We start from the raw sequence: 15,701 nt of genomic DNA on the forward strand, positions 1-15,701 counted from the left end.
GAAATTGTGTCACTTCTCTTGCGTTCATTGCAAGCAGAGTCAGGGTAAATGCAACAGTTGGGGCCGCCTGGCTCAATGCGAACTAATTTGCCAGAATTGTACGTAATTATGACATAACATTGAAGGTTGTTTAATGTAACAGGAATATTTAGACTGATAGATGCCACCCGTTAGATAAAATACGGAACGGTTCCGTATTTCGCTGAAAGAATAACCGCCTTGTTTTCGAGATGATAGTTTCCGGATTTGACCATATCAATGACCTAAGGCTCGTATTTCTGTGTGTTATTATATTATAATTAAGTCTATAATTTGAAAGAGCAGTCTGACTGAGCGATGGTAGGCAGCAGCAGGCTCATAAGCATTCATTCAAACAGCACTTTTGTGAGTTTTGCCAGCAGCGCTGCTGTTTATGACTTCAAGCCTATCAACTCCCGAGATTAGGCTGGTGTAACGATGGGGATGCGAAATGGCTAGCTAGTTAGCGGGGTGCGTGCTAATAGCGTTTCAAACATCACTCGCTCTGAGACTTGGAGTAGTTGTTCCCCTTGCTCTGCATGGGTAACGCTGCTTTGAGGGTGGCTGTTGTCGTTGTGTTCCTGTTTCGAGCCCAGGTAGGAGCGAGGAGAGGTACGGAAGCTATACTGTTACACTGGCAATACTAAAGTGCCTATAAGAACATCCAAAGGTATATGAAATACAAATGGTATAGAGAGAAATAGTCCTATAATTCCTATAATAACTACAACCTAAAACTTCTTACCTGGGAATATTGAAGACTCATGTTAAAAGGAACCACCAGCTTTCATATGTTCTCATGTTCTGAGCAAGGAACTTAAACGTTAGCTTTCTTACATGGCACATATTGCACTTTTACTTTCTTCTCCAACACTTTGTTTTTGCATTATTTAAACCAAATTGAACATGTTTCATTATTTATTTGAGGCTAAATTGATTTTATTTATGTATTATATTAAGTGTTCATTCAGTATTGTTGTAATTGTCATTATTACAAAAAAAAAAAAAATTGTCCGATTAATCGGTATCAGCTTTTTTTGTCCTCCAATAATCGGTATCGGTATCGGCGTTGAAAAATCATAATCGTTCGACCTCTAATGCATAAGCATGGTAAATCGTTATGTCTCCTTGGCAACCCCAACCCCGGTGAGCACAAATCAGTTATGTGTGTGTGTGTGTGTGTGTGCTTAGTTTAATTGGGTTGATGGAGACTTGTGGTTTGTATGTGGTTACTCATCACAGTCAGAATGCCATAAAAACACATGAACCATTAAGCCGTGAGGAATCCGGCCATATGATTGGGGACACTGCACTACTCCTGTAGGGTTGGATCAAACAGGACAGGACACGCTTTTCAAAGCACCTATGTCTTCTTATCAATTGTTTTCAAAGGTGTGGTCGCATTTGGCACTTGTCGCCTCCGAAAAGTTACGCCTCACGTCTTTAAGCACTTGCACTCTGGGCTTCTCAAAGTAAGGCTCATAAGGCCCTGGTCAAACTTAACAAATAGATAAATAAGGAATTAGGGTGCCACTTTGGAGCCCCCTTCCCCAGGAGGGTCAGTGACTACAGAGGTTATACATCATATATTACCAAAATCCAATCAACCTCCAGAGACAACTGCTTGTTATTAATTGGAGACCGACTCTCTGCCTTGTGAATCTTTAACAGCGCTTGCTGTTTTAGTCATGGCTCTGTGACTCAAACAGGTTTGTGTGTGTGTGGGTGTGTGTCTGTCAAGATGATCCACTCATCAATCAGCTAAAATTAAATAAATATTGGAATTTATGGATATCAGAATGAATGTATGCAACAACTTCTGAAAATGTACAATATCAAAGCATTAGCTAGCTGACATTTAAGTAGAAAACCTAAATCTTGATATACAGTGTATTCAGAACCCTTCCCTTTTTCCACATTTTGTTACGTTACAGCCTTATTCTAAAATGGATTCAATATTTTTTCCCCTCATCAATCTACACACAATACCCTATAATGACAAAGTGAAAACAGGTTAAAAAAAAACTTTATGCAAATGTATGAATAAAAAACTAACAGAAATACCTTATTTACATAAGTATTCAGACCCTTTGCTATGAGACTCGAAATTGAGCTCAGGTGCATCCTGTTTCCATTGATCATCCTTGAGATGTTTCTACAACTTCATCTGTGGTAAATTCAATTGATTGGACGTGATTTGGAAAGACACACACCTGTCTATATAAGGTCCCACAGTTGACAGTGCAGGTCAGAGCAAAAACCAAGCAAAGAGGCTGCAGGAATTGTTCGTAGAGCTCCGAGACAGGATTGTGTCGAGGCACAGATTTGGGGAAGGGTACCAAAAAAGTCTCTCCTCAACTCTTAGCCAAGAGAAACTGGCATGTATAGTATTTATATCAGCACTCTGATTACAATTAAGAGAAAAATGTGCCGCTTTGTTCTGGGCCAGCTGCAGCTTAACTAGTTCTTTCCTTGCAGCACTGGACCACACGACTGGACAATAATCAAGATTAGACAAAACTAATGATCTGGTGGTGGTGATGGTGGTGTGAGTGTGTATGGGGTCTAGGGGGACGACGCATCCACTTTGACAGCTCATTAAAGGTTAATGAGTAGTGGGCCAGTATGTTTGTGGTTGGAGCCACTGGGGGCCCATTGTTAATGTTACACTCACCTTGTTCTACTGAGTAAACCACACAGATAGTAAGGATCACTCATGTATGCAGTATGCAGCAGTGGTCACAACAGTAATACTAAACGACTGTATTCCAATCATAGAAAGATACAACCTCAGTAGTCTACCCCTGCCCACATACCATGGGGCTTCCACTGAGAAGGAGCATGATCAAGTGCAGATTCATCTTTTGCTGGAGTGAGTGGATTGGGTTTGGTAGCAGGCTCAACTCACTGCTGCCCCCTGTGGATATGATGGAGGACTGTGTAGAGGAGTGTGTGATTACATCATAAAGCCTTATCCTATTGTGACCAATAGGGTTTGAACCTGGGTTTCCTGCACATCAGAAGAGCATATCAGCCCACTTAGCCAAAGTTTAGGGAATTGCCTCGGGGAGCTAGTACAACTTTTCATCAGGTCTCAGGCGAACCTGATCACCAAACCACCTGTGTTGCAGTATGTAGGTTACATTAGTCCGACCATAAACCAAACTTATGCATCCCTCTCCACTTCACTATATCAGCCACCTGCACCTGCTATCTGGACCCCTATTTCCAGTTCACCGCCATTCCTAAATCCCTGCACTCCCCCTTTTATTCACCAGTACTCTACCCTACCCTGCTAGTGTTGGTTGTTGCACTGTGAAACCTGGGGTGTATATTCATTAGTGCATATTGTAGGGAAAAAAAATCCAACAAAAACAAAGTTTCTTATTGGACAAATTTAGGTAGGTCCATCCCCTCTTTGGGCTTTGCCTGAAAGTTTCCTTTTGCGAGGGTGGAGACTTTGCAAACTGGAACTCTCAATTTCTAACATGAATAGACCCAGAACTTAATCACACAGCTGACCAAATTATGCACGATTTTAGTTCTGGGTTAGCTGAGATTACCAGGACAAGGACAAGGCTTAATCTGTATCCGGGAAACCGTCCGTCAGTGTCTAACTAAACTTTATTTTCGAAGGATTGTTAGGTAATAGAGGGCCGAACTGTTCACTTAATTCTCTCCATTTAAGAACACCTGCCATAGGTACATTTGTATACGTGACTCTCACTAACGTCAGTCTTTCCATTCCCCCTAGACGTGTAATATATGCCAGCGATGATGATAGTTTGAGCAGCAAGCAAGGCTGTCAGCTGGGTGAGAATAAACAATACGATCCCCTCAGAAACACTCGGGCCATATTGAGTTTCAGCAGGGTAGGCCCACTTAATGACCCCTTTGCCTCCCCGACACTTAGCCCAGAAAAAGAGGACCGACCGTGGGTTCACCAGCCAAGCCTCCTGTCTCAGGGTCTGTCTACCTTTATTAGATCTTACCAACCCAATCTGGTGGACATCTGTAGGGGCTTTACCTTGTCATTAAGGATAGACCACTCGCTCATGCACCACCATGGCTAACTCTGAGACTGAACTTTCCCTCAGACTCCGTAAGCTCTCAAGGGAGCCCGAGAGGGGGGGTGTATCCCGTCTTCCACCCCAGGGGATGTAGCCCATCGTTACCTTGGTGGGCGGATCAGGGTGGGTATCTCTCCCGGGAGCTGCTGGTCGTCTTTTGTTTTTTATTAAAGGGGAACAAAAAGCTCCTGGAAAGTGTGGAGAGACAGGTGCCGGAGTGAGCTTAGTTAATGTAGCATGGCAGGTCATCCCTGTAACAAGGTTGGCTGGGTGTGGCCTAGGGTGGTCTAGCTGTCTATGCAGACTCCTTCTGATCATATATAACCCTGCAGCATGTGTTCGACTCCAGCCCACTGCTATTTCTGCACACTGTCTGCTCTATTGTTTCTCTATATGTCTGTTCTATCCAATAACCAAAAAATATGTGAGTTAGACTGCACCATTCCTTCACAAAAAAATTGTTGACTTGGTGCGACTATATCTCAATCTGAAGTCCAAGGACTTTGTTCCATCCTTATGCCATTACGTTTCAGACGACTTGTCTTGGGGCAATCTATTGGTTCTCAAACTAGTCTTATGACAACATTTTTACTCAGCTTGTTCAGCATTGATGCAGTTCAAACACACATACTGCCTACAAGACATGATAATTAGCCAATGAGCCATATATGAAAAAAGGTTCAAGAGAGAAAAGGAATCATATCCACAAAAAAAGTGTAAAGGGGTTGAGCAATGAAAAGAAGCGGATTCCACTGGTCCTGTGAAGACCACTCTTGTACAGTGGCTAAATCTAAAACCATCACCATCATGGGATAAAGGGTTACAAAAAAGCGCGTGAAATGTGATCAAACTGGCTTTAAAACAGATTATGTCAAAGTATGTGGAACAAACTTCACAGAGAAAATTGCTAATCAGTATTTCTTTTTTTGATCACAAACTCAGGTCAACATACAAAATTAAAAAATCACATTGTGTACATATAAACTCAAGAGACAGTGTATTACAGGGGTTTGTAGTGACTGGAAGGGCACATTTTACTCTAGTTTTTGTGTGTAAAACGCTTTCAATAGGACCAGTTCTTTTTTCAAACACCAGGAAAAGCTCACTAGATATATACACCATAGATACACTATATATACAAAAGTATGTGGACATCCCTTCAAATGACTGGATTCAGCTATTTCAGCCAAACCTGTTGCTGACAAAATCGAGCACACAGCCATGCAATCTCCATAGACAAACATTGGCAGTAGAATGGCCTTACTGAAGAGCTCAGTGACTTTCAACGTGGCACCGTCATAGGATGCCACCTTTCCAACAAGTCAGCTTGTCAAATTTCTGCCCTGCTAGAGCTGCTTCGTTCAACTGTAAGGTCTGTTATTGTGAAGTGGAAACGTACAGGAGCAACAACGTCTGTCCTCGGTTGCAACACTCACCACCGAGTTCCAAAATGCCTCTGGAAGCAACATCAGCACAAGAACTCTTCGTCATGAAATGGGTTTCCATGGCTGAGTAAATGCACACAAGCCTAAGATCACCATGCGCAATGCCAAGTCACGGCTGGAGTGGTGTAAAGCTTGCTGGAGTGGTGTAAAGCCCTGACCCATCCTCACTAATGCTCGTGACTGAATGGAAGCAAGTCCCCGCAGCAATGTTCCAACGTTTAGTGGAAAGCCTTCCCAGAAGAGTGGAGGCTGTTATAGCAGCAAAACGGAGACCCGCTCCACATTAATCCCCATGATATTGGAATGAGATTTTTGACGATCAGGCATCCACATATTTTTGGTCAAATTAGTGTATCCATGGTGTAAATCTAGGGAGCGTGTCCTTGGGTACTGGTCAGATACTGTGCCATGTTTGATTGAGCCCCGATTGCTAGCATCACAAGTTTTTACTGACCATTTGAACTGACTAAGAAAAACTCTGTTCCCTATAACGTCATTGACACTCAAAGTAGGGTTAATATGTAGTAGGATTATTTACACATTCAAATTAAACTAGTAGACTTCTGTCGGGCACTTTTGTCAGGCAGCTGTCTTATTAATGTCTCATTAATAACATTGTTATAGCTTAGAGGTAAATTTGATCAACTTCTACAGGCTACATTTTACAACCTGTTTACTATCTGTAAACTTTGTGTTGTTCTTCTACAGTACAGGTGAAGTGTTCAAAGTGCTCAAGGCTGTAAGCACTAGGCAGTGTGACTTTGCCAAACTGCACTGCTGCTTTAAGGCTGTTTTTTCCAGTTATGTGTATGCAGCTGAAGGGTACAGGGCAGTGTTTTACTTTTCTATGGTTAACAGTGTTTTATCGCAACAAGGGCAATTGTCTCTGTGGCAGTCATTCTCTCTTTTAGAACAGCAAGTTATCCATCGTCCTTTGGATTAGCAGCTAGCTACCTCTTATGCTTTTCCTTCAGGCCTATGCACAAACACAGTTACCTACGCAAAATGGTGATCCTAAGTATTTGCGTCTAGTTATTTGCATCTTGTTACAAATCACGGGGCTGCACGTTTGCTTATTCTTGCTACGCAACTACGCAGGGTCGCTATTTTGCATAGCTTATTGTAGTTCTTGCCTCTGTCTGTAGGACATAAATGAGGCTTACGGGCCTTGTTTGGGGACCCAGGTGAAGTTCCAGCCTCCCAGGGTGTCCTTGCGGATGAAGGCCTGTCCCTGAGGAAAGCTGTGTGTCTTGAGTCTGACGCTGCTGGAAGGGTTTAGGGACATGCTGAAAGCTAGCTCTGTCCGGCCACGTGGGGTAGACAGTTCAGGGTACTGAGTCGTCACATCACCCCCTACAGGACTGGAGGGGCTACGGTAGTGAGGGCTGGGAGTGTGGTACAGCCCTGGACTACTGTCCTGAGACAGGTTGGGAGAGGAGGCTAAGATGGGCCTGAATGGCTGTATTGGGTCAATTGACGAGAGAGTGTTGACTAATTGGGGCAGTGGGGCTTCATAAGGGGTGGCCTGGAAATTGGGGGTGACTTCTATGCTAGGGCTGTATGGAGTAGAGGGCACAGTTCCAGTGAAGTTAGAGACGGAGTCTGTAGAGACACTGTAGTCACTGTTGGTGTTAAAGCAGTAATCAGTGTATAGTCCTACACTGGCACCATGACCAGGGCCATCAGTAGGTGTGTCATAAGCGGTGGATTTATGATCGGTTGTTTGGCAGTAGTCACCAGAGGAGTCTGTGATGGTGCTACATTTGGTGAGGGAGTCAATGGAGGAGTTAAAGCTGTATTCAGTGGATGTTGTATCGATGGTGTCCTCGTCCTTCAGGCCCAAGGTCTGCAGGATCCACAGGTCCACAGGTGGGGTGCTGGCTAGCTCCTCTTCTGAACAGAACTGCAGGGACAAGTTCCGGCAGGTCCGTTTCACCTGAGAACCAAGGAGAAGCTGACTGGCACTGAGGTTCCGGAATTCTCCAACACCATGCAGATTCTGGATTTCGGAATTCCGCTTCCGGTTCCTCCTCCTATCGCCACTCTGAGCAGAGAGAAGTCTCTATGGAAAAGGAGGAACACAAGTAACGAGGCTGTTTGAGAGAAACTACACCTCTGTAAACTGGGAAATTGGGCTTTACAAAGGGCACATTTATTATGCTACATTTAGAGATAACTAGAGATAAATTCAGCTGAAATGAATGAATCAATCAATCATGAATAATCTTTGATTATGAAGTAATTACCTTTGTTTTTTCCTCCAACGTTTTCACAAATGAAGAGTTTAAGAATTCTTTGAGTTTGTTATTTTCCTCATGCAGTCTTGCCAGTTCCCCCTCTCTCTGTATCAACGTGTCTTGAAGCTTAGGAAAATAAAAGACAAATGTGTAAGTATCTACAGTACAAATTATATATTCATTATTTTATTTACTCATTTGAAGAAGAAGAAGAAGAAGAAGATGATGAAAAATCAATTTTAGTAGCCCCACTCTTGACGGCAAAATGAAAAAAAATTTTTTTAAAGTGAATTTCCTGCAATTCGACACATTTTGTTATAACACATTTCCTGCAATTCTACCCATTTTGCCATGGGGTGGAGAAACAATGTTTGTGGGTTTAAAGCTAATTTCCTGCAATTCTACACATTTTGCCATGACTTTTGTCATTGTAATGATATCTGAGTGAAAGTGACTAACAAAATCAATGGGGGCCACCTAGAGGTCGTTATTTGGCCAAGATTTACTACATGTTTAGACAGCTGCCTAGACTAACTATCAGTTTTTCACACAACCAGAAGTTAGCTAGTTAGATTTAACCTAGCGTTAGCTAGTTAGATAAAACATGACACAACTAAAAATGACTAAAACCTTAAATGTAAATTCGAACTAGCTACTACCCAGGAGAAAGCTCATGTTCGTTCCAACATATCAACATTTATTGACATTCATACTAATCAAATCAAACTTTGTCAAATGCGCCGAATAAAACAAGTGTAGACCTTTTTTTTATTTAACCTTGTTTTAACCAGGTAGGCTAGTTGAGAACAAGTTCTCATTTACAACTGCGACCTGGCCAAGATAAAGCAAAGCAGTTTGACACATACAACAACACAGAGTTACACATGGAATAAACAAACATACAGTCAATAATACAGTAGTCTACATACAGTGTGTGCAAATGAGGTAAGATAAGGGACGTAAGGCAATGAATAGGCCATAGTGGCGAAGTAATTACAGTATAGCAATTAAACACTGGAGTGATAGATGTGCAGAAGATGAAGGTGCAAGTAGAGATACTGGGGTGCAAAGGACCAAAAAAAATAAAAAATACAGTATGGGGATGAGGTAGTTGGATGGGCTAATTACAGATGGGCTATGTACATGTGCAGTGATCTGTGAGCTGCTCTCTGGCAGCTGGTGCTTAAAGTTAGTGAGGGAGATATGAGTCTCCAGCTTCAGTGATTTTTGCAGTTCGTTCCAGTCATTGGCAGCAGAGAACTGGAAGGAATGGCGGCCAAAGGAGGAATTGGCATTGGGGGTGACTAGTGAAATGTACCTGCTGGAGCGCGTGCTACGGGTGGGCGCTGCTATGGTGACCAGTGAGCTGTGATAAGGTGGGGCTTTACCTAGAAAATGCTTGTAGACGACCTGGAGCCAGCTGGTTTGGCTGGTTTGGCGACGAGTATGAAGTGAGGGCCAGCCAACGAGAGCGTACAGGTCTCAGTGGTGGGTAGTATATGGGGCTTTGGTGACAAAAGCGATGACACTGTGATAGACTGCCTCCAATTTGCTGAGTAGAGTGTTGGGGGCTATTTTGTAAATGACATCGCCGAAGTCGAGGATCGCTAGGATAGTCAGTTTTACGAGGGTATGTTTGGCAGCATGAGTGAAATAGGAAGCCGATTCTAAATTTAATTTTGGATTGGAGATGCTTTATATGAGTCTGGAAGGAGAGTTTACAGTCTAACCATACACCTAGGTAGAGTTGTATGGCATTGAAGCTTGTCTGGAGGTTAGTTAACACAGTGCTCAAAGAAGGGCCAGAAGTATACAGAATGGTGTCGTCTGCGTAGAGGTGGATCAGAGAATCACCAGCAGCAAGAGCGACATCATTTATGTATACAGAAAAGAGAGTTGGCCCGAGAAATTAACCCTGTGGCACCCCATAGAGACTGCCAGATGTCCGGACAACAGGCCCTCCGATTTGACACACTGAACTCTATCAGAGAAGTAGTTGGTGAACCAGGCGAGGCAGTCATGTGAGAAACCAAGGCTGTTGAGTCTGCCGATAAGAACGTGGTGATTGACAGAGTCGAAAGACTTGGTCAGGTCGATGAATACGGCTGCACAGTATTGTCTCTTATCGATGGAGGTTATGATATCGTTTAGGACCTTGAGCGTGGCTGAGGTGCAGCCATGACCAGCTTGGAAACCAGATTGAATAGCGGAGAAGGTACGGTAGGATTCGAAATGGTCGGTAATCTGTTTGTTAACTTGGCTTTCGAAGACCTTAGAAAGGCAGGGTAGGATAGATGTAGGTCTGTAGCAGTTTGGGTCTAGAGTGTCTCCCCCTTTGAAGAGGGGGATGACCGCGGCAGCTTTTCAATCTTTAGGGATCTCAGACTTTTCAAAAGAGAGGTTGAACAGGCTAGTAATAGGGGTTGCAACAATTTTGGCAGATCATTTTAGAAAGAGAGGGTCCAGATTGTCTAGCCCGGCTGACTTGTAGGGGTCCAGATTTATCTTGACACATGTAGGTATTACAGACTCTGTCAGGGAGAGGTTGAAAATGTCAGTGAAGACACTTGCTAGTTGGTCCACGCATGCTTTGAGTGCACGTCCTGGTAATCTGTCTGGCCCCGCGGCTTTTGAATGTTGACCTGTTTAAAGGTCTTACTCACATCGGCTATCGAGAGCGTTATCACACAGTCGTCCAGAATAGCTGGTGCTCTCATGCATGCTTCAGTGTTGCTTGCCTCGAAGCAAGCATAAAACTGTTACTGTGTAACTTTTTGTATTTTTGTATTTTTTGCTTTAGTTAATTTGGTAAATATTTTCTTAACTCTTCTTGAACTGCACTGTTGGTTAAAAGCTTCTAAGTAAGCATTTCACGGTAAGGTCTACACTTGTTGTATTCTGAAGACAAACAATGTATACGAAATGCTTCAGTCTGGTTTTAGACCCCATCATTGCACTGAGACTGCACTTGTGAACGTGGTAAATTACCTTTCAATGGCGTCAGACCGAAGCTCTGCATTTGTCCTCGTGGTCCTACACCTTAGTGCTGCTTAGTGCTGCCATCGATCACCACATGCTTTTGGAGAAATAGGAAGCCCAAATTGGTCTACACAGACAAGTTCAGGCCTGGTTTAGATCTTATCTGTCGGAAAGATATCAGTTTGTCTCTGTGGATGGTTTCAACTGTAAATGTCGGTATTCCTAAAGGTTCCGTTTTAGGACCTCTATTGTTTTCACTATATATTTTACCTCTTGGTGATGTCATTTGGAAACATAATGTTAACTTTCACTGCTATGCGGGTGACACATAGCTGTACATTTCAACGAAACATGGTGAAGCTGGAGGCTTGTGTTTCAGACATAAGGAAGTGGATGGCTGCAAACTTTCTACTTTCAAACTCGGACAAAACAGAGATGCTTGTTCCAGGGCCCAAGAAACAAAGAGATCTTCTGTTGAATCTGACAATTAATCTTGATGGTTGTACATTCGTCTGAAATAAAACTGTGACGGGCCTCGCCTTTTACTCTGGACCCTGATCTCTCTTTTGACAAGTTTTTTTCCATCTACGTAACATTGCAAAAATCCTACATTTTCTGTCCAAAAATTATGCAGAAAAATGTATCCATGCTTTCGTCACTTCTAGGTTAGACTACTGCAGTGCTCTACTTTCCGGCTACCCGGATAAAGCACTAAATAAACTTCAGTTAGCTCTAAATATGGCTGCTAGAATCCTAACTAGAACCAAAAAATGTGATCATATTACTCCAGTGCTAGCCTCCCTACACTGGCTTCCTGTTAAGGCAAGGGCTGATTTCAAGGTTTTACTGCTAACCTACCAAGCATTATATGGGCTTGCTCCTACCCATCTTTCCGATTTGGTCTTGCCGTACATACACGTACACAAGATTGTCCCTAGAATTTCAAGATTGTCCCTAGAATGTCCTGTGTGAATTTAAGTATGCTCTCTAATTCTCTCTTTCTTTCTTTCTTTCTTTCTTTCTTTCTTTCTTTCTTTCTTTCTTTCTTTCTTTCTTTCTTTCTTTCTTTCTTTCTTTCTTTCTTCTCTCTCTCTAGGACCATGCCTCAGGACTAACTAGCATGATGACTCCTTGCTGTCCCCAGTCCGCTTGGCTGTGCTGCTGCTCCAGTGTCAACCGTTCTGCCTGCGGCTATGGAACCCTGACCTGTTCACTGGACGTGCTACCTGTCCCAGACCTGCTGTTTTCAACTCTCTAGAGACAGCAGGAGCGGTAGAGATACTCTCAATGATCAGCTATGAAAAGCGACAAGTGACATGCTGGTAGAAATGAGGTAAAACGGATTTAAGTTTGCCTGCATTAAAGTCCCCGGCCAGCATTTTCTTGTTTGCTTTTGGCCTTATAAAGTTGGTTGAGTGCGTTCTTAGTGCCAGCATCGGTTTGTGGTGGTAAATAGACGGCTACGAATAATATAGATAATAACTCTCTTGGTAGATAGTGTGGTCGACAGCTTATTATAAGCTACCCTACCTCAGGCGAGCAATACCTCGAGCCTTCTTTAATATTAGACATCGCGCACCAGCTGTTATTGACAAATAGACACACGACCCCACCCCTCATCTTACCAGACGTAGCTTCTCTGTTTTGCCGGTGCGTGGAAAATCCCGCCAGCTCCATATTATCTGTGTTGTTGTTCAGCCAAGACTCGGTGAAACATAAAATATTACAGTTTTTAATGTCCCGTTGGTAGGCTAATCTTAATTGAAGTGCATCAATTTTATTTACCAATGATTGCACGTTGGCCAATACAACGGATGGAAGTGGGGGTTTACTTGCTCACCTACGAATTCTCAGAAGGCTGCCTGACCTCCGTCCCCTTTTAATCCGTCTTTTTTTCACGCAAATTATGGGGATTTGGGCCTGTTCCCTAGAAAGTAGTATATCATTTGTGTCGGACTCGTTAAAGGAAAAAGCTTCTTCCAGTTCGAGGTGAGTAATCGCTGTTCTGAAGCCCAGAAGTTATTTTTGGTCATAAAAGACGGCAGCAGCAACATTATGTACAAAATAAGTAAAAAAACAACACACAAAAAAAATAGCACAGTTGGTTATGAGCACGTAAAACATAGCCATCGTCTCCAGCACCATTATTCGGCCCTTTTGTACACTTTTTACTTAAACGTACTTTGTTGATGCCAACAACAATTACTTTTCCAAGTGCGGTGAGCAATGAGGGTGGTGCTGCACAGTGATTCTTCTCTCACTCACACACTGCCACAATGCTTGTATTAACCGAGATTGAGAATGAAGCAGTCAGTGGAGGTGGGGGAAGTGACTCACATTCCAGCAGCAGAGGCCTTTTCAAAATAAAAGTTCCTCATTGAATTGTGAATTGCTGTATTTATTTTATTATTGAGATGGGGGGCATTTGACCTGCTTCTAACATTGGGGGGAGATGTCCCCCTGTCCCTCTGGTCCTATGCCCCTGTACACAGGTAGCACCTGTAATTGCCCCTGTACACAGGTAACACCTATGCCCCTGCACACAGGTAGCACCTGAAGAAACTCTCCAGTTTTGTTAGTGTAAATAGCTACCTGCTTGTTTCTCTGCAAATGTGGTGACAGGTGGTCAGTCCAGATTGGGTCAGGTCGAGAGGTCCCAAAGTCTAAGCAAGAGTAGAGTTCTAGTTTGGAGAGAAGACAGAGACATTGCCCTAAATATCAGAAATACAACAATAATAGCAGCAAATAGCAGTAAAGGCCTGTGATAGCTGGGCCTAAATGAGTAAGTAATGTGTACAGTAGAGAAAATAAAATAATAATTTGAAGAAAAAAAAATAGAAGATGTGATTTTAAATCAATTCTACTATCTGCTATCCAAATGAGGAAAATTCCAGTGATAAACGAGCCAGCCACATGGAGGCTCGCGCTGAACCTGGCATATCACTGCGAAGTCAATTTTAATTTCAACAGACTTACCCCGCTGTGTTGGCTCGTGCTGGCATGCTGTGTCGTCCGGGGGACCAGCGGCCCAAAAGGAGGCCACAGTCACCGTGGAAACGTCAACACTGTCTGCCGACGTTGGGGCTGGGTAAGGGCAGTTGTAGAGTTGGCCCCCTACAAAGCTCGGATCTTGACAAGTCAGGGCAGTGCTCTGTAAAACAAATAGGCAGGAGGGATACCTCATCAATAAAGTGAAAGTTTATCAATAAAAGTCGTAATTGTATATTATAACATATTCATAATGATCAATTGTGACAATAATCCATCACCTAATGCAGACAGATGTGATTAATTGTGATAAATGGTGATAAATTGTGAACTCTCTCTGTCTCTCTTACTTTCTAGCATGGAACTATTAAATAAATTGGCTTCAATGAAGCTTAGATGCAACATCCTTATTTGATGTGAATTACAGTCAGATTGAATAAACACACTATCAGATGTAAATATAACTGAATAATTAAATCAACGCCACAAGCAATCCATAATTTCTTATGCCGTAATGTGATATACGGATAAAGTTCCTCGAGAGTTATAGCGATCAACATGATCTATCTATCTACCTGTTGCGTCTACCTTAATCCAGAGTGTGCAAATTCTCGATCATGACTCCCGCTCACAAAATCTCAGCACTTCAGTCCACATTGTAGGTAGGCTACGCTGTTTTACAAAACTTGAATCAAATGTATTTACAAAACGAGCCACATGCAAATCTGCAAATGCACCAAATTGCCGGTGAACACTGTGCGTAAAAATACGCATCATGGTCACCATGCGCGGATGAACACTAACACAACAATAAAGTCCATGTTATTAGGAAAATGGACAACAAGACATACATACATGTGTAACTGTCAAATTATGTGACCAAGGCACTCACCATGGTGAAGGTAGGGTCACACGGAGTAGGGCGCGTGTGGGGCTCCGGGAACGCTCCGAACCTGTAAGGAGAACTGCTGCGTGGGTTGGGGGAGGTGAGTAAGTAGACTATAACTAATCTTAATTTTGCAGGAGTAGTAAAGCCTGAGCTCTATCCCCTCTCTCCAAGCAATCTGATTTGACGATCTAAAGCTGTCAAACTTGTGACGTGTGATATTGGACAGTTGGAGTCTTGGTGATCCACATCTGCGCCGCTTGTTTCATTTAATAAGAACGAATCTCTTAATGTAATAAGCCTACACTGATGCTTATTGTATTTTGCAAGGTGCATGAGTATATAGCCTCATGATCAAGTAATTCTGCTCAGAAGGATATATGATGGAGAGATAAAAAATAATCTTAGGGCATCTGTGCGAGGGACTGAATCCATTGGATGGCGCAGAGTTAATTTTTAAACCAAGAACAGATAGACATGGGGAATGAATCGTCTGTCATGGCTAGACATGCATATACCCCCACCTCAACTCAACTGGCAGTTAAAAGACAGGAACATACCTTTGAGTGACACATTAACATGGCATTGTATGAGACATGAGGTAAGAGAGAGAAGGGAGGGGCAGATTTGAGGAAGGAGGATGAAGAGGGTAGGGGTGTACTGTATTTATTGTAATGATGCTGGTGGTATATTTTCTAAACGATTTCTAGCTTCAACTGTGCATTAGATCAATTGAGCAATAGACTGTTGGCTACATACATGTTCCAGAGAATGAGGAATGAGTTAGTGAGACATTCCATCCTCAGTGTCATATTGCATGATAGCTTAAATATCCTGAACAGTCATTCTGAAAATAAATGTTTCTGTCATGGCTAACTACCAGCAGGATGTTTGAAAAGAGGCTATGTCAAGTAAAAAAAATATGATGTTGACTGTTCATGGTTGCAATTCATAGCAATTTAGTTTCTGTAATGTTTATTATCATTACCCTCACACCTCATGATTATATTTGCACATACAGTGCATTCGGAAAGTATTCAGACCACTTGACTTTGTTCATATTTTTGTTATATTACAG

At 42.6% G+C, this 15,701-nt stretch overlaps 1 protein-coding gene across 1 annotated transcript; it reads right to left on the reverse strand.

Moving 5' to 3' along the window:
* Positions 1 to 4,944: 4,944 nt before the first annotated feature.
* Positions 4,945 to 14,932, reverse strand: gmnc (geminin coiled-coil domain containing). The gene is made up of 5 exons (XM_029673997.2): positions 14,630 to 14,932; positions 13,726 to 13,900; positions 13,342 to 13,430; positions 7,780 to 7,896; positions 4,945 to 7,595 (listed from the first exon to the last, which is right to left on the reverse strand). The coding sequence occupies exons 1-5, from the start codon at positions 14,630 to 14,632 to the stop codon at positions 6,693 to 6,695; spliced, it is 1,287 nt and encodes a 428-aa protein (XP_029529857.1). The 5' UTR covers positions 14,633 to 14,932; the 3' UTR covers positions 4,945 to 6,692.
* Between the last annotated feature and the right edge of the window lie 769 nt (positions 14,933 to 15,701).

This window comes from Oncorhynchus nerka, linkage group LG11 (assembly GCF_034236695.1).
Source record: "Oncorhynchus nerka isolate Pitt River linkage group LG11, Oner_Uvic_2.0, whole genome shotgun sequence".
NCBI lineage: Eukaryota > Metazoa > Chordata > Actinopteri > Salmoniformes > Salmonidae > Oncorhynchus > Oncorhynchus nerka.